Source organism: Corvus brachyrhynchos, unplaced genomic scaffold (genome assembly GCF_000691975.1).
Source record: "Corvus brachyrhynchos isolate BGI_N302 unplaced genomic scaffold, ASM69197v1 scaffold26, whole genome shotgun sequence".
Lineage (NCBI taxonomy): Eukaryota > Metazoa > Chordata > Aves > Passeriformes > Corvidae > Corvus > Corvus brachyrhynchos.
This window is the reverse complement of record NW_008239324.1, coordinates 2,558,131-2,577,751: the sequence shown is the minus strand read 5'-3', so window position 1 is coordinate 2,577,751 and position 19,621 is coordinate 2,558,131. Positions and strand designations below refer to the sequence as shown.

General features: G+C 38.2%; 1 protein-coding gene across 1 annotated transcript; it reads right to left on the bottom strand.

Annotated features, from left to right (window-relative positions):
• Positions 1 to 10,388: 10,388 nt before the first annotated feature.
• Positions 10,389 to 19,436, bottom strand: GCSH (glycine cleavage system protein H). The gene is made up of 5 exons (XM_017740978.1): positions 19,284 to 19,436; positions 16,521 to 16,600; positions 15,433 to 15,496; positions 13,742 to 13,873; positions 10,389 to 13,166 (listed from the first exon to the last, which is right to left on the bottom strand). The coding sequence occupies exons 1-5, from the start codon at positions 19,336 to 19,338 to the stop codon at positions 13,141 to 13,143; spliced, it is 357 nt and encodes a 118-aa protein (XP_017596467.1). The 5' UTR covers positions 19,339 to 19,436; the 3' UTR covers positions 10,389 to 13,140.
• Positions 19,437 to 19,621: the final 185 nt, after the last annotated feature.

The window sequence follows — 19,621 nt, the reverse complement described above, 5'->3', positions numbered from 1 at the left end:
GAATGTGTGAGGAATGTGCCGGTCAGGACCGGAATCCGCAGGTGAGTGCACATCCTCCCGGCCCCGGAGGTCAGGCTGAGCTGCTGTTACCTCAGCAGGTAACGCGGAGGGCACTGCCCTATATAGGGCATCCCTCCGTCCTATTTGCCTAATCCTGCTCAAGCAAAGCCCGGCTCCGGCGAGGGGCTGGATCCGCCCTCAGCGCCTCGCTGACCCACTCGTGTTAATTGTCCCGCGGGGTCAAGGGCCTGATAGTGCAGGCTAAGGGACAGGTTATGGTTTTGAACCCAAAAAGACAAGAGTACAGATGTCCCAAGGCACAGCTGTGTTTCATTGTGCGTGAAAATGTTCGTTTTAAAGCAAAGGTGGTTTTTTGGTTTTTTTTCATTTTGAACCCTCTTTCAGGTATTTAAACATAGTTAGAAAAAAACCAGTATCACATCCTATTTGAAACACAACTCACCGGGAGATTTTAAAAAGAAAGTGTTTTGGTTTAGAATTCGCGTGGTACGTTGATGGAAAAGTTTGTCAGGATCTAGTGTTTGTTTCGGTAGGATTGGTCTCACAAAGCTGCTTGTGTTTAGGTCAACAGGAAAGTCGTGGAATTGCACCAAAGGAAGGAGAGACGGCAAGAGTTGAATCTGTAATTCTAGTCTGCATTACAAGTAACACCTTCATTTTTATTCCTGTTAAGAGTTTAATTAAACAGTATCAGTGCAGGAGCCAGATTTCTGAATTTCCTGCTCCAAATCCTTCATAATAATTTCAGTAAGTGATGGATTTCACAAAACTGGTGAGGTTTAATCAGACAAATCAAAGGAAGTTCTACCTTGCCATATAAAATATATCAATCAAAATTACACAGCATAGTGACTTCTGCCTTCAAAGGTATGTTTTAAATTATATTAGCACTAAACATAGCATTTTCCTTTTTAAACTTGCTTTTTCAGGAGTTCAGCTGAATATAGGTAGTGCTGGTGCCAAATCTGGGTGCTAATTTTCCAGGATTGAGGCATGTGTGTGTTTGCTGGAGAGGGGCCTCTGCAAATATGACTTCTGAGTGGTAAAACCATGTCAATGTGATTTTCTGGTTATGAAGGGCTGTAAGATCAGGCCTTTAAGATCTTGGATTTTCTGTAGGTTGTTCTGGAATGAAATGTAAATTTTTACACTGCATTTTTATGTTTCTTGAAAGGGTTAAGCGTCCCAAGCAGCTTGAGTAATGTCTGGAGTAATGAGTTCTCACAGAACCTTTTGACATCGGTGAGAATTGAGAGCAGTTTTGTCTCCTGAGGGTCTGATTCAGTCAGAATAATTAAACCCATACATTCTGGGGGGAAAAAAAGAGGTCTGGAAACTCGATGGGAAAGAGCATTTCATTTCATTTCTGCAGATTTCTGGTTCTGATTTAATGGAAGTAGTAGCAAGGCTGCTTTCTGTAGTATTGGTAGCTTGGTTTTAATTTCCCAGTCAGTGTTCTAATCCCTGTGCTTTTAATGAAACAGAACTTAACCGAAATACACTGTCAGTATCTTCTACTGAGTATTTCACAATTTAGTATATTAAGGTCCCCATCTTGTAATACAGTAATCTTGTAAGTTGCTAGAACACATTTATAAAGCTAGAATAACACAACTAGGGTCTTAAAATGTTTGTGATTAAAACATATTAAGTGGTGTATTTGATACAGAAAGCCCAAGTGTCTTTTAGTTGAATTTATGCTTTTTATAAGAGCCTTAATACTGGAGAGAAGGAAGAAGACTTGTCTCCATTTGAAAGCACTTTGAAATCTGCTAGAAGTATAGAAAACCATCATTTATTTATATGTTGTAGCTTTCCAAAAGCTTGGCCTTTTTAACCAACAGAGTGAACCAACAGCTGTTATGTGGACTGAAAATGCTTGGAGAAAAAAGTAGTTTCTATGCATTTTAGAGCAACTGATGCTGCAACTTTGCTTATGAAGTTTTAGCAAGATTTCCTGTTTATTGTTTCAATGGCTTTGAAAACACAGGCAGTGCTAAAGAACATTTTTAACACTGAAAAATTCTAGAACTCCAAAATTATTTTCTAGTGATTGGCAGTTTTCATTAACATTTGATTTGTGCAGTTTCTGCAGGTTTCTAAAAATTCTCTAAAAGTCTCTAAAAAAGTTTTAAAATCTCCTTCTCGCACCTATGTCTTAAACACTTTCAATCTGGATTACCTAAATGGATGTACATGCATCAAGTGCTCAAGGAGGTTGTTGTATTACACTTTATTTTTTATCATAACTTAGGTGAACTTACTGTTGTTCTTGGCTGGAATTTTGCAGGCAGAATTGGGCTATGGCTTTGTAATACTGTTCAGATATTATTGTTCTTACATTTATGGCCACCTTTGCCAAGCACAAATCTGAGTATTAAACGTTTTGAAGTTGTAGCATACCAGGACAGTGTTTTGCACGACAGTTTCCTAAGCTTTCAAGCGGTTAATCCTGACCTCAACCTGAATTTTGTGAGTAACTTTATGGGCTTGATCAGAGATTATTGATGGTACATATGCAAGTCCAGTAAAAGACATAGTCTTGTAGAAGATTTAGAGACAAATCCATTGTAATGCCTGGAAAGGGAAGGCTGCACCCAGCCAGCTTTGACCTGGGAATGCTATTGATGAAGTCTGTGGAAGGAGATTGAGGTGTTTTCATAGAAATTATCAGTGGCATATGCCAAAGCTGCACTACTTTGATTACACATTTGCACTTCTGTCACATGAATTTATCTCCAAGAAAGGTTTATTCGTATTTCCACACACATGTTCAGTTGCAATGGCTGTATTTTTCCACTGGCAGCATTCATGTAGTTTTCAATCCATTAGATTTCAATCTGATACCATCCATGCCATCTAATACTTGCTAGAAGCATTGTGATAAGTGGAAATGAAATAAAAACATCAAATTATGTTTGTATAATACATAAACAATGACTTTGAGGAGAAAAACCTGTGTTGAAGGGGGTCATTTTCAATTTGGCAGGACACCAATCATTTTATTGGGAGCATGAGCCAAACAACTTTTTAAAATTATATTTCTAAATAATATTGTTCAAGAAAAAGAAGTTTCACAAGCAAAGTTAAATATTTGAAAATTTTCAAGCCTATCTGTTTCTGGAAAAAATGTTTTCATTTGCAGGATTGGAGTTCATGCCACCTCACTTTCCAAGTGATACCAGAATGGTTTAGGCAAGGCAATAATCCAAGTGTACTTCACTTGTAAATGAATTATTCATTGCTTATGTCTCTGCAGATGTAAAAATGTGTCTGTCATTTATGGTGCAAAGTTGCAGCTTTATGAAATGTGCCATGTTATTTTATGTGCACTATAATGTGGATTTATACAGCGAGTCGAGTTGTACTGTATGTCTGATAGACATGGATGTTTGCTGCTTCACACTGGAACTGGCAGGGGTTTTGCATGTGATTCTATGCCTTCTATGGTAATATTTTGAAAATTTACCCTAATTATCAGAAATCCTAAAATGAATCAGAACTGTTAAGTGATTGTAAATGGAATTTCAGCTAGCTAAACATATTATTTATTAGCATTAAATCAGTTACTGAAGCTGTTCTACTTATGTTCACTAAATGTATATAATTCCAGGTAAATTAAGTTTTTTCTCCTTTTACCATTTGCAAGTAACTTTTTTGATGTGAATGTGTGTGCCTCAGTATCTCAGTAAACAACAGAGTAAGTGCACACTGTTGTTTCAGCAGATGTGAGGGCAAATGTATCACTTGAATGAACAAATGTCTGTCCATGAATAAGCATCATCCCTTTACAGATACATGAAATGTTTTTCCATAATGCCAACAGGCAAGCAGCTGCTAATTTTAATGTAAAGTAACCTGCAGAAATACTCAGAATCTGATTTTTTGAACAGCTTATATATTAAAATTTTTATGTGCCTTTCAGCATTTCCTAGAAATGAAGCTCACATGTTCCTTAGCTCTCCCACCAGAAGCCCAATAATTAATTTGTCATTAAAATGAAATTTTTTGCAAAAATATAATAATCTTAATTCCTGGCACATTTTTAGCTGTGCCAGAAATCCTGTATCTATAGCAGCCAGAGAAATCTGATAATATTTTCCCATATTACTGTGAAAAAAAAGTCAGAAATATGTCTCCTTGGTACACCTCTACATTTATGTAGTTAAGTAAAAAAGAAACCCAATTGTGACTATAGTTAATATAACAGAATATATTTATTGTATATATTCACCTCTTGCACAAATATTCTAAATATATATTCTATCTGAAACCAGAAGTTCTAGTTTTCTATGAAATCTGTTTGTGGAGACCTGGCCTTTTCAAATTTTACTGTTATTTATCTGATGCTGCATAATGCACATCGTTAAAACTTTTGGATGGATTTAATCTGTCTGCAGAGTTTGTATCAGGAAACAAAAGTGCTCACTGCAAGGAATATCTGAAGTAAATTACTTTTACCTTCCAGCTATTCTGCATGGCTTTTTGGCAAACCCTCAGTAATTCTGTTTCCTGTAGGTACTTCATGTGCACATGTTTGGAGTAAATGGAAGGATTACTTAATGGAATGGAAGTATTTTTGAGCACTGAAATTAAGGATTTTCCAACATAAATAGTTCAAGGCAAGAAGTAAATATAGTCAATATTGCTGTAAAACAAAGCCCACTGGCCTTATGTAGAGCTGATCAGTATTTTGTTTAAAACAGAAGATGATGGCATATTTCAAAATTCAACATGTTCAGGGAAACACACCTGCTTCAATTTTCTCAAGTTCAGCCAATAGGAGAGAATTGCCCCAAAATAAAGAAGTGGTGAGAGTATTTCCTTACATCTGTGTATGGACTTGAATGTAGGTCTTCCATGAGCAAAGTGGATACTGAGCTATAAACCACTGGCTATTGCTTGGAGTTTTTCTTTATCCAACTTATAAATACTATTTTAAAATTACTTCACAGAAAGGATTTTTGACCCTGGATTTCCCCGCCTGGTGTGAATATGCTCTTCATTCAGTCACTGGCTTTTGCTTGAGGCCTCTGTTGTTGAGGAAAGATTTGATTTTATTTTTATGCTACATAGGAAGATTATTTTACATTAGATTTTTGGAGGGGAAAGCAGGGAAATTTTTTCCTTGCAATTTTCATGTTCTAGTTATTAAACAATAGCATGAAGTATAAAAATTGCTTGAAATTACATATGCACTAGTGATTCCAAAGAGTATAGCTAAGAATAATGTCAAGTGTGAGATGTGCTTTTTAAAAAACATACATGCTTTGATCTAGAATGGCAGGGAGAAAGTCCTAGTCTCCAGTGCAAGCTATTAATGCCAGGGATTTCTTTCTATGCAATTCTATGGTGCACCTGTTTTTATAGGGATTAACTTGATTGGTGTCGTTCGTGTGTCACTGGGTTGTGTGTAGAATATTCAGTTTAAAGTGTCATTAAGGAAACTGTGTGTCTTAAATGGTGTTATAACTTCAGGCTCTTTTTGTCCAACCTGACTTCACTAAATCATAAGAAACTCCTCTGAATAATAATAACAAGACAATATTTCATAAAATTGCATAATCAAGTCTCACATGTTACACTTATCACCTTCTAGGACAAAAGTTGTGTTACTATTGTGAGTTTTAAAATGTTTGTATTTCTGTATTTTAAAACAAAAAGCCAAATTGTACTACACTTTTAACTCAAAGAGCTAATAAGGGTGTTTTTAAAGCTGATTGAAAGTAGACAAACTAAAATTGGCTGGGATTACTTGTGTGTCAAGTTTCTGAACTGTGGTATAACAAATGTTTGTGTACCTCCTTCATGGGGGGGCACCCTGGGTGCAAAACCTGCCAATATCTGGGCACAAATCCATTTTGCACTGCAGGAAAATTGCCGTGACAGAGAATTGCTGTTCTTGGAGAGGTTTGAACAAACCAACTCCTCCCTTGCAGTGTTACACAAATTGAGGTTCTGTCTGTTGAAGAGAGTGTTCTTCAACATGCAGGTTTTTATTACTGTTTCTTTGATTTACTGTGACTTCGTTCTGAAAAAAAAATTGTTACTTAACTCTGTACTTGACTAGTAAATTACTTTTGGTTGTAGTGTCTTCTGCAATGTTTATATTTCACCAAATAATGTTTGTTTCTAATGTTTGTAAAAGTTAATGTAATATCACCAAAAGTCAAAATCAACATTTTCTAATAATGCCTTGTAATTTACCTAGCCTTACAGTATTTCAGAAAGTTTTCCACCAAAACTGCATCTAGTCACTGCTTGTCACAATTATAAAAGAGATATATTTATAAACCTGTAGCTTCTAGCTGCCATTAAAGATTAATGAGACAAATCATGAGCATGTGGTGACTATAAAACTATTTTTTTTCTTAAACTGACAAACCATGATGGTTTTTTTTGTTGAGGATCTGAAGCAGTGATGTTTCAAAGCCTCCACTGTGCATGTTGTGATGTACCTGCAAATCTGAGACAAATACCTGATATTAGGGGCACTTTTCCCAGCCAGCCTGTCCCGAGGGTGTCTCTACTGAGTGTTCTCTGTGGACGTTGCTGGAGGAGTTCTGCTGGGGGGATGGGATGGGATGGGATGGGATGGGATGGGATGGGATGGGATGGGATGGGATGATCAGTGGGTGTAAATGTATGTGGCTGTTTTTATTGTCTTGTTTCAATAGCACCATTTCAGCCCCGTTTTAGCATTCTGTGGTTGAGGAAGGGCTGCCTGAACTGCAGAGTTGAGGCTGTCCCAGTATCAGCTAAATGATCCCAAGTACTCTTCCAAATATTCTTTCTCTGTTCATTCCCAGCTTCAAAATATTTGTTTCTTGAATTGTTACAATGTGCTGCTGTTCAATATTTCAGTGTACTCAGCATCTTCTCTTGCAATGCTAAGAACAGTTTTCAATTTTTCTTTAACTAACACTTTTTAAGGCTTTTTAAAGAATACAGATAAAAGCCATATAGCCGCAAGGAGAAAAAATGTTCTGTGTTTGTTCTCATGTAATTGGTACAATTTATTTTTCTATTCTCTTTCAGAAACATCTGCTTAGCTGTCTCATTATTAATAATTCTTTTGTATGTATGTGTTTCGTTGGAAGAGCAAAGTAATTAATTAATATTAGCTCTAGATTTTTTTTTTTTTTCTAGAGGGAATGTTTTGTGATTTACCATCTATCTAATCTTTCTGTTCAAGTAAAAATGAACTCTTAGTGCACATAAATTACAGAATCTAGAGCTGTTTTCTTAAGATACCATTATATAAAGAGTAGACCGCGTTAGTTAGAATCACAGAATGTAATTTAGATTTCTTTTTGGTAGGGAATATGCTTTGAATTCAAAACTGCTGTTATACTTGAGTGGTCCTGAAGTAATGAGATTACAGTTCTGAGTGATGATTATAATGAAGATTAGTTTTACACTGTTCTTTAGTCTTGGATTAATTTTTCATTATTTTCACTCTTACACAGGACAGTATACGACTATGGTAATTCATCTGTTGATTAGCCAGAACTAAATGTTGTAGATAGAAAGTCTTATGAATAACAGGAGTTAAAATAAGTGAAGTATCAGACAGTCATACTACTACTAATGATAATAATAATAATCCCTCTCTCTAAACGACCACATCTGGGGGCTTCTGGGAGTCTATCAATGATTTTTGGTCAAGAGTTGAATTCGCTCAGGGAATGAATGGAATCCTACAGCTCTCTCAAATGGGGGACTTGTCCCCACCAGAGCTGGCAGGAGTGGGGGGGATCAGGTACAGAGGGGAGGCAGAGGCCAAGGAGGAGGGACGGGGAGCAAGAGCCTGGTCCTTCAGTGTCAGGGAGCTTCTTGATCAGCTCAGGTTCTCCTGCAACATCATCCCCGTTCCTCTCGTGCTGTTGCCATGACTTAGAGCCATGGTCCTGACCTCTCCTTGACCTCTCCTTGAATCCCTCTTCTTCCTTGCAGTGCTCCATGTGCACAGGGGCAGGGAGGAAGGAGAAACAGGACGTGGTTGTGCTGCCTCTAAGGAGGGGGTCTTTGCAAGACTCTCTTTGATTCCTTGTAGAAACACTCCTTCAGCTCACACAGAAGCAGGGACATGCCTAAAGGACCATGTTGTCCTTAAGCCTATGGAAGATGAGGGAAGTAGACAAAAAAAAGTCCTATCAAGGCTTTGAACAGCAGAATTTTCTTTTTTATTTTACATATTTACCAGGCCCATGCTCCATGGCCTAATAGAAAGTTCCCAAAATGTTCCAGTTGTGGATGAGGGTGATGCACTGCAGGAAAAAAGAGCTGTGCAATGGTGATATTACACCAGTTTTATCATTGGCTTTGCCTTACCAGTGGTGGCACAAGTGAGGGCTTCTCAGAACAGCCAGGAGTTGCCAAGAATGCTTAAATCTGTCATTTTCTCTTGATCCAGACCCATGAAGTGAAGAAGGGAGGCAGGTGATGGCAGAAAGCAGAAGTTCTCTTGTGTCCTGAGAAGTGCAGACTCATCCTTCTGTCCTGTGGATTGACTTTCATGGTCAGAGAAAGGTACAAGTGCTGTACCTCCATTTAAATGCTTCTCTAAGCAAACTACATTCAACAGCATGAATAATTAAACACTATAAAAAAACGACAAATAAAACAGCCTAATAGCAGAGGATGTAGGATACTTGTGCTGCATTAAAATAGATCAGGTCTGAAGTGACTGAATTATGCTTTGTCAGGAAGAGAGAGACATCAATATTGTGGGGCAAACTCTAAGCAATCCAGATACCACAGAGTCAATTCTCCTGCCCAGGAATATTCTTAGACAAGAACAAGCTATTCAAAAACTGTTGAATATTAAAGCTATTAAACAACTGTTCTTAGACTGTGTCTCAATCGATGTGGGGAGAGTGGAGAAAATTACATTAAGGACACTACTAAGCTGCTCTCAAAATTTGCCTGTGCCATCTGCAGCATATCTTGGTGATGATTTGCAATGATTGGACGTTGCTCGAGAGTGTTTTAATATTGCCTTACAGCCATGAGGTCCTGTTCCCTGGAAATACCATCCCCAAGGATGCTGTTTTCCATCAGTTCAGTCACATCATGCTGGGTAAAATAAAACGAGGTTCAGGTTAATTCCTTTGTTACCTACAGTGCTGTGAGAAGTGTGTCTGTGTGTTTTGAACATTTTCAATGGAGCAGGATGTCTTCATGTTTTTTGCTGCTCTTCCAGTTGCCCCGGGTGAGTGCGTGGCCCCGGAGCTGCGCTGAGCCCGCAGCGCTGGGAGCTGGAGGCCCGGCCACTGCCCTCTGCCCGGGCTTACACGTTCCGAGTGCCACCGTGTGGTGAATTTGTGCGATAATTCGGATTTTTAGTGGCAGTCGTTTCAGTCAGGTCACCGTTTGCGACCTGAAGCATTTTTTCCACGGGTGACCTGTGTTCATGAATATGGCAGAATTTTTTCTTAGATTTTCTTTCTCTTCTCCAGAATATTTAGTGCAGGTGGTGCAATTCCCTTTGCCTCTTTGCTGTGTGATCTCCCCACGTCACAGCAGAAAAGCCTCGTGTGCTCAGCGGTTGATTTATTGCTGCAGTACAGTTTATTCACTCGGCTGGGCTGAAGATGGATGTCGTGTCCTTTTTGTGTCAGTTCGGCAGATTAAAACCCTGTGCTGGGAACCATTACTACAGGGAGGTTTTAGATTCCCAATCTATCACTCCAAAGGAGAAGGAAAGAGGATCCATAGCCATGGGACATCACCTGTCTGCAGACACCAGTTCAGGCAAACATTGGATACTGAGATTTGCTGCACTTCTAATCAGAGCTGCTTAACAGATTGTCTCACTGCTAATTTAATGAGAGTGAAGTTGACATTGCCCTTCTTTTATGCTCATCAAAACACTGCCCAGTGTTTTGATGTATTTTTGTCCCTTTATTTTAAAACGGTTTTTTTCTCTCTCTAGTAACAATTACGTGATTTTTATTTATATAATGACAAGCCCAAGATTCACAGAGAGATGCAGCACTCCATTGGCTTAAAAACAGGCAAAATGTAAGGTATGCAAGCTTTTGGGGACTGATGTTGATAGAAATCTTAGCAAATAAAATATGGATTGAAAAACTTAGGGAACTAAGTTTAGCTTCTGTAAGTCAGATAGATAACTGGGGAGAAAAAGGGGTTGGTACTTGTGGAGCAGTGAGGAAGTGTTGGCACAAAGAAAGGAGATGATATAATTAACCCCCAGGAGATACAGAGATGTAATTATTGGTTGTGGGATTATAATTTGCCATAAACTAAATCTCTCTATTGAATCTATAATGTATATAAATTATCCTGTAATTGTAACATTCTTCAGTTCAGGATCAAGACTTAAGAGGTCACAGATAAAGTGATTATTTTTGTAAGAAATCACCTCCTTTATTAATTTTCTGTAGGAGCACACACTGATGAACAAGCCTGACATTTTTCCCAACAATTTATACAAAAGCATTTAAAATCGTGCCATAGACCAAAGGTAATGCACATTCACTCCATCTCTTTATGTTGATAAAGACATTAATTGTGGATTCATGTCAGCAAGTGCTGCATTCATACTCTTGCAGTCTGGCTTCTATCAGTGCCTGGTGGTCTACCTGAGGCTTCCTGCTGCTGCTGAACATAGTGAAGTTATGGGATGCTTGGAGCTCTGCTTGGGTAGCAAACATCAAACAAGAATACATTCTTTTGGCAGCATAATTCAGGTAGTTGAGCGAATTGTAGAAAGGTATAAAAATATTTGGTCCAATAGACATCATTTGTCCTAAACAGCAGAACATCACAGCTCTTGGCATAAATCACATAGGAAAAAAAAAAAAAAAAGCACCTAAGTACTGCTGCTCCCATTTTAAGAGGAATAAGTCACTTTAAAGTTGTATAAAATTTTAAAAGGATTAGGGATAGACATGTTTTTGGTCCTCCTCTTTAAGCAACAGAACATCCATTTTCCATCTGTGCACCATGAAAGAGAGGTTGAATTCTGTTTCAGGTGCTTTTCCCAGACAGTTGTCATTTATCCACACTGATGTATGTACACTGCTACTACAGTTTAAATGGGCAAATGGGTTTTTATTGTTCCCCAGGTTCCTTAGGGCATTACAGAAATTACTATTTTATTGATCAAAATTTAAAAATACAAACATTTTAAGGGGGAAATAGTATAAAAATGCGTTACAGTGCTCTGGGCTGACCTCTACAGAGATCCACAAGGGTCATGTATTACACGGCAAAGAATGAAGGGCCTGTTACCCTCTAGCCAAGTTGGAAAAAGATGGTGAAAGAAACAGTATCAAATAGTATCATTTTCCTGCATTCCTATCTCCGTTTTCCTGCACATACTGTATTTGAAACAAACTTTCCCTTCCAAAGTGCACAGGAGGTGAGAGACTGAAACTGATGCAGAGTCTGTAAGAGGCCAGGACCAAGCTCCCAGCTCTCTGGGCCCTGAATGTTGTCACAACAACTACTCCATGGAGCTGTGAATAATGAATAAGTACTGAGAGTTTTTGAAACATTTACTCTAGGTTTACAAGAGCCTTTTATCAACCACTGCCAAGTTAGAACTCCTGTGGAACAGTCAAACTCCCTCTTTCCTCTTATACATTTTGCAGTTTAACTCCTGTGGAGAAGATGAAACCATCTGAAATACACAGTAGATTCTCTCTTGGCAGGGCTTTGATGTGTGACTTGTGTAGCAAAAGTTTGCTCCTAGGATTTAAACCCAAAAACCACCAAGCCAATTACTTTCACATCCCTTCAGATCATAAAAGAAACCCTCTTTTTGTACATTAGAAAGGTTTCTGTATTACCAGCAATGTATTTCTGCCCTTTAGAAGGGCTGTGATTCATATCCCTTTAGAAAGAAGGAACTTTCAAAGGAACATGAATTTTGCTTTAGTCATCTTACATGAATTAAGCATTCCTCTGCTTCCTCTTAGATCAACTTAAATCATTGGGGTTTGTTCCTGTTTTGTACTTAGCTGCTAATAACCATTTTAAAATTGTGGGGAATGGCTTTAGACCAAAACTCTGCTGTACTATTGCGTTTTCCTGAAGTGCAGGTGTGTACAACTCCACCTTACCCTTAGATGTCACATCAACTTTGAGAGCACATTTGTGGATTCATTAAATATTAAGTCTAATGGAATCAGCTGCTTTAGTTCACTGGTTTGCCAAGGGGAAGTTTTGGGTTCAGTCCTGCGATGTCATTAGGGCAGTTGCCCTAATTGATCTTAAATACAGACACGCATGGATACATATGTCAAACTATTCCTGATCACACAATTTTCACAAGCCTCTGCTCTGCTGAAATCACAATTGCCAGGCACAAGATGTAAAATTAATTGCTTTATGAGTTGTGACTTAGGTAGTGTTTGCTAGACAAAAATACAGCCTAAATAAGCCACTGTAGAACCTGGATAAACAATCACTGCAGGAGCTTTGCACACTAAGAAAGCACAGAAAGGGGAAGGCAGGGCCCCCATCCCTCCTGCCTCACAGGCAGGACTATTTGAGTACACAGTAAAAAAAAAAAAAAAAAAAAAAAAGAAGGAAAGCAAAGGATTAATAAATTCTATAAAGAAATAAAAATCACACAGAGAGGTAGTTGATATGGCTTCTCCTTTTTTGGTATCATCTTCACAACTAAGAAAGAAAAACATGAGGAGTTTAGGAAGACACTGCTTTTCAATGGTCTGGGAGCAATAGAAAAGTATCTCAGGGAAAACAGTAGTCCAGATTATGAGAACAGTCACGTGCCTATGACAAAACTGCCATTTTAAGGCTGTTGTTAGTAAATTTGATGTCAAATGAATCTATGAAACTATGTATTTTAGCAAGTGAATTTTGTTTCCCAAAATATTATAGATAACATCTGGAGTTACATGAATCAGACAACAGAATAAAAAACCCTCTTGGGTACACTGATGTGAAACACTTTCATCACTGTAATTATTTATAGTCTTGTATATGTGATCTTAAGTGGTGCTTTTCAAGTTGCCAAAACTGGATATTCAGTATTTCCTTGATTGATGACAAACTACACTGAAATATTTTGTATGAATTTATTTCATTATTCCAGCTCAGTCCTCAATGGATTTTATGTATTTCTCATAGGCTCATCTTGATAAGCCAACCTGTAGTCAGGAAATTAAAAAATAAAGGGTTGCTAACATCCTACAAGAAAGATGCATTCCTATTACTGCTTTAGGAAAGCACTCCCAGCAGGAACAACCAGCCTTGGAGCACTGGAGAATCAGCCAGGTTTTTGTGCAGGCAAAACAATGTTTCAGTATTTGAAAAAATGAACAACCAACCATCCCATCATAAGAAATGGCCTTTGGGGTCAGAGCAGTTGTGTAATTTAGTGCTGGCTCTGACAGTGGCATAGGGAGATACTGTCTGGAAAGAATAAAGGAGCCTGAGCTCAGTATCATGAACTCTTACAAGATCCAAAACTAGAAATGGAGTCAAGGGAAGTAGATTTAAATTCAGCCACAGTGTATATCTGAAAATAGGATGTAAAACCACTGTTCAAAGATAAGACTGTTATAATGCTTTAATGTTAAATTTTATTGGGCTTGAACTACATTCAGTATATTCCATTTAAGTCTCCACAACATTGAACTGGAAGAACAGGAATTGCAGAGCCATTTGTAGTAGCAAGAATCCACATAGTATTCATTATTGAAAGATAAAAATGACATCTTACCATCTTGATAACAAGATTTATTGACAAGCCCTGGATTATCTGCAAGGGCAGCATTAATCTCAGTCACTTCTCCTGAGAGAGGGGAGTAGAGTTCACTAGCAGCTTTCACGCTTTCCAAAGCTCCAAACTCATCTGAAACAGAGAATATGATGGAATGTTTCTAAGGGGAAAACACGAAGCACTGCAGTTTTTTCAGTCAGACATCCTGGTGATGACCCAACCAGTGAAGAAATGTCTACATCTTGAGCAAGAAGACAGACTGAAGTCACCCACTTTATGACAAGGATCAGCATTATTAAATTTGATGTTTATGGTCTTGAATTCTGGGGAAATTGTGCTAGCTGGCTACTACAGAAGGGACAGGAATTTCTTACATTTGGTTAATCCTTTGCCTAAAGCCCCACAGCACATGATATATTAACTTAGAAGGAACAACACCCAGCTCTTGCTGCAAGAGGTTTAAATGTGCCTTTTAGCTACAATTTAAACCTTTTTATTCATAATTTGGTTACAAAATCAACACAGCCACAATTTCAGCAATCCCATTTTTCCTTCAGAAATGCTATCAAGTGTTATATTTGCATTCACTGGAAAACACACATTAGTATTCAGAAGCACCACACTGGAAGCACCCAGCAGCTCTTCCCTTTTTCCTGTTTTGGAGGGAGTTATGGAAATGGTGCCTGGAGCAATGTTAGTGCAGAGCAGTTCTCAGCCACAAGCAAACAAGACAGAGGCTGAAGGAACAGGGACCTGTCAGAAGAGTAGATAGGCACCAGCACAAGGGATCTGAGAACAACTTGTTCTGGGAAAGCTTGGAATTAGACTGAGGCCAGAATGGGCAGAAAAGAGAAGAACTTAAACGGAAATGAAATTCCTTCAAATAAAGCAAAACTACAAGTTGGTTAATTAAAATCCTACACAGAGAGACCTTTTGTCTAACAGTCAGCATTCAATGTAACACATTTGGCCAAAACAGTTTGATAGGGAGCTATTCCACAGTAAGGATGGCAGAAGAAAGGCCTTCTCCTTTACCTCATAAACCCACATTTCTTTTTAAAAAATTGTCTAAAGATAATGACAAGCTTTTCCTCATATACTACCCAGACAGCTCTCAATGTTAATACAGGAAAAGGCCTTTCATTTCTACCTGTTTATGTTCACTTTCTTTAACAAGAAAAGTTACATAATTGAATGATGAAGAATGTAACAATTTGTACATCACTAATAAGCAAAAACCTGTGATTACATTTAATACCCCAAAATTACTGAGTCCTATATTTGTAGAAAAGTTAGACCTTGATATCAATTAGAAGTTTCACCTCATGCAATTCACAAAGTGTATAACTGGAGAATTACAAATAAACACTTGCAAGTTCAGATCAAAGCACAAATATTTGAAAAACAAAATATAGATAAAATCATTACAAAAAATATTTTAAATACTGTCTCTTTGAATAAATTTCTTCACAGTTTAAAAAGCAGGTATTTTCTGCTGCTAAGCACAGTCTTGACAGTGAGAATTTCAAATTAAAGCTGTCTCTTGTAGAAATACCTGAATTTATTTTGCATACAGAAACTTCATAATGATATTAATGACCATAAATATTATTTCAGAAAATGCATCTTTGCAAAGGAAGAGTGGGATGAGTAGAATAATCACTTCAAGAGCAACTAGAATTGAAACTTACCGTGTTTACTCAATTTTGTCCCAACTTCTGGAAGACTACAGTAAACAACGTCTCCTAATGCTTCCTTAAAAGCAAAACAAAAGCATCAGAGCATACATTAACAAAACTATGCATAGAAGAGGACTGATACAGTAACTCTAGAATCTGCATATCAGTAGTCTCTGTCTCTAAATGTTGTTCTCATTCTTTAAGGATTGAGTATTTTTCACTTTTTCTTAGCAAATGCTTAATATGAATAAACTGTTTTGTTATCATAGCCCAAATACCAAATTATTGTTTCTCTATTACAGTGCTAATAACCCGCAGGCTCAAGTTCTATGGAGATTTCTTCTGGCAGAATGAGGAACAACATCTGCTGATCTTAGCATCAGCTACAGAGAGCTGTTAGCACAAAATTTGTCCTTAGTAACTTAACTAAGACCTGTATCACCATAAGAATTGGCTCAACTCTTCCCTGACACATGTATCCTATCTCAAAAAAGACCAGAGATCTCACAGAGTATTAGAGTTATTGACAGAAAACTGAGATTAAAGGAGATGCTGCTTGTCCTAAGAAACATTAGTTCCATTTATTGCTGGCTTGTCCCATTCATTTTTCTTAAGTTTCACATACAGCGAATCTCTGCCCAGAATTTGCCTGTGACTATTCCAAATCAAGTACCTGCATGAGAACAAAAAACCCAAAGGAATTGAGTAAGAAATACATGCCATGCTGTAAATCTGTTCACAACTGTTCTTTAGCCAGAGGGATTTCACCATATTTGTGTTCAAGGGAAATTTGACCTAAAAAAGTACGTGATGTCCTCTTCACAGCCATGAACTGCTCAGGCTTAGAGCTGAACATTGAAGTTTCTCACCAAGTTCAGCTCTCCACAGGTTCAATCTAAAGCTATTAAGACCTTATCAGAATGCTGAGATAGCACAAATATCACAAATAATGTGATAGACCTAAGTCCAGAAAATCATGCTCAGTGTGTCGCATATGCAATTAAAACAATAAAAAACCTGTAAATGTCCAAAGAGCAAGGACAGAGCAGATAGGCATAAATAAATATTGCAGACTTGGAGAAGGGGGGACGGATCAATACCTGTGCAAAATTGCTGATTCCTACTGTTCCAATGCCATTTTCCACAGATACCCATTCATGCTTGTCTGTGAATTTGCGGGCTAAAAGGAAACAAACTTGGTATTTCAGAAAGAAGTGACATGTTGCTCACTTAAATACACATTTGCAGCTTAAACCGTGGGGCTTTTCACTGAGTTTGTTCATTTTTCTTGGAAAATATTTTAAACAGCCCATGCAATTTACAGAAGCACCTTGTTCTGCTCAGGACATAGTGACAGGGGCAGGACTGGGTGTCCTGCTCAGAGTATTATCAGTTCCTGTGCAACCATCTGGAGACTGATAAAGTACAGGACTAAAAGGACCAGCTCTCCTTCAAACAGAAGTGCAAATCTAAAGCTTATATGTGTATTTTACCCGTAGTTATACATTTCTGTGATAGCACAGTGACTTTTCAAACATATTTAGTGTTTATTTCTGATAACTTCTTTATTATGGCTGGGAAGGCCAGTGTTAGTGACTCTAAAAAACATTACAGCATCTCATTCAAAGTGCACAGCTGGCACAGATCTATGTAAAATTAAGGCAAATTAATACAGGACAATTAATAAGGTGACTTACACAGACAACTGCTACCTAACAGAATTTGCTCTCTGTTAATATTGCTACTGTGAGAAGAACACAGTAGTTATTCTGTATCATGTTACAAATAAGCCTGTTTAAAACCTTGTTAAGTCTTTTCACAGCAAAGTTACAATTCTCCTTACATTTCAAATCTGTAAGATTCAAGACAGCTTTATTAGAGCAATTGTTTTTATAAAGTCATATGGAGAAACTTCAAAAGAAGTAACTGAAACAGGCAATATTTTTCTTGCTAACATTTTTCCTGGAACTTTTCTTACTCTGAGCATTTTCAGCCTGCCTTGTCCGTTTTCTCACTTCTATATAATTTCCCTGCAGATACCTTCCTACTTTTTTTTAATCATTATTTTAATTAATTTATTTTTATTTTCCACTTGCAGCACCCATCCAGTCAGGTAAGGGATGTTGCAGAAGCTGAAAAAAATAACTTCTGAAACAGCTCCCTGAGTGATGAGTGCCATAGTACAGCTGCACATTCCTTTTGAGTTCAAGATTCTCCTGTCAAGCTCATCCTGTGGGCTGGACTCTTTATGGCAAACACCAGAGAAACTACACTTCTGCAAGTCCTTGTACATTTTCTAAAATTGTATGTGAAGGAAAACAGAAGTTCTCACTGTAGACCTGCTAAAATATTTCCAGTCATATTTTAAGCTGCTTCAATTGCAGTGATCCTCTTATTTGTGTTTGAAAAGTTCAAGAGTAGCAAGTCTCAGGTTAAATGGTTTGTCTTAGAATAGGGCCCAGGTTTTATAGAGCTCAGTAGAGCAATACGTGGTTTTGCAAGTATAGTACACAAACAAATATGAATAAATTGTAAATATAAAGTATTTTCCCATGGCTTACCAGTCAAAAATCCACAGAGAATTTCATCTAGCATTACTTATAACTACAAAAAATCTCATGACACACTCTAATGAACAGAATCTTAAATGTCTCAAATAATTTCAGGTCAAGATGTTAAACCCATGGGAATTCTATTGGAAATGAGTAATGAACTGTAAGAATGGAGAATGACAGTTGACAAATCTCAAACCCAAGCTGAACATGTCAAAAAGAAGCCAACCAGCACATTTTTATTTAGAATAATAATATTGTATAGAATCTGTTTATAAAGCAAGGCTAATAAAAAACCAGAAGATTTTCACACCAGTTTGGAATACAGCAGGAAAATGTCCTGAACAGTTAGAAGAGCATCTAACTTTCTTGCAGGCCAAAAAAAAAAAAAAAAAAAAAAGAAAAAGAAATTGAAAAATTAAAATTCTGAGCATGCAACAAAAACCACTGCAAATAAAGTAAAGGTCAAATTAAAAACAGTTAATAAGTAATCTCAGAATCTGAACTTTGAACTGATGTGGTCAACCCATTAAATAAATCAACCTAAAGGAATATGAAATGTCAATCTCTCTGCATTCTTTTTCAGAAGAGCAGCTGAATTTACTCTAGCTTCATTCATTTCAACAGGACTTTGGTTTCAGCTTAAGTAGCACACTCTGAACTCAGGCCTTCATTTAGTGTAACCTGCCTCTGTTAAATATTTATATATACCTGAAGAGCGAACTCACACCGCCACAGAGAGGCATACAAAACTTTTCCTCTCTGCCTAAAACAAAAGCACTGTTTGTTACTCCTTCAAGTGATGTGTATAGAAAAACAATGGGTACATTGAATAGGGAAAAAAAGCTTAGATCTTGACTCAGTTTGCAAGTAATGACCAATAAATGTTATTTCTTTCACTTGCAGCAGAAGGCAATTAAACAGGTAGGTTTAAGATTATCTGGAAAGAAATGGATGAGCTCTTCTTAGTGGCAGTCATTACTTTTAAAGCATATTCTCCTCTTCTCGCCTACTTTTTAAACATTTCTGTTTGCTAGAGTACCACTGATCCTGTTTTTCAGACTTTCATGGGTAACTTCCATTCAAAAAGAGCTTTGACTGCAGTAGACGCTTTCAGAATGAACTACCCCAAATGCAAAATCACAGCAAGCACTGATGCCCGAGCCCATCCCCGGCCGTGCCACTCGTGCAGCTGTGGCTGCACAGGAGCCAGAACCAAACTCCTGCAGCCCAGAGCGGCTCAAGGCCCTGCCAGCCTGACTGGGGCTCCCTGGCTGCCCACGCCAGTCCCTGCTGCGGCTCTGCCTCCACCGGACACCCACCCTTGGCCCTTTCTTGTGCTGCTGATGCTCCTTGGAGCCAACATCAAGCTGTTTACGAGCGGCAATCCCGGGAAAAGCGATCCGCTTTTTTGGGCAAGCTGGTGTACTCCCCGCTCGGCCCACTCTGCGAAACCTGCATGGGTCCAGAGGGGGACTGAGCCGCTTTGCTAAAAACTGCAGTGTGGAGATGCCGATAAAAGTTTCTGGCCAACTAACGGAGGTGAACCTGCTCGTGTGGGAGCGGGATCGGGAGTGCCAGCAGCAGGACCGGGGGCAGGTGAGGGGCCCTCCGAGGCTTCAGCCATCTTGCGAGGTTCTCCGGCCCCG

Excerpts from the sequence above, each read along its gene's own strand:
- GCSH (XM_017740978.1), bottom strand. The coding sequence starts at position 19,338 with ATGTTGGCTCCAAGGAGCATCAGCAGCACAAGAAAGGGCCAAGGGTGG. Across the intron at positions 16,601-19,283 it reads GGGCCAAGGGTGGGTGTCCG|CCCGCAAATTCACAGACAAG; the intron begins GTGGAGGCAGAG and ends GTTTCCTTTTAG. Across the intron at positions 15,497-16,520 it reads GAATCAGCAATTTTGCACAG|GAAGCATTAGGAGACGTTGT; the intron begins GTATTGATCCGT and ends TTTGCTTTTAAG.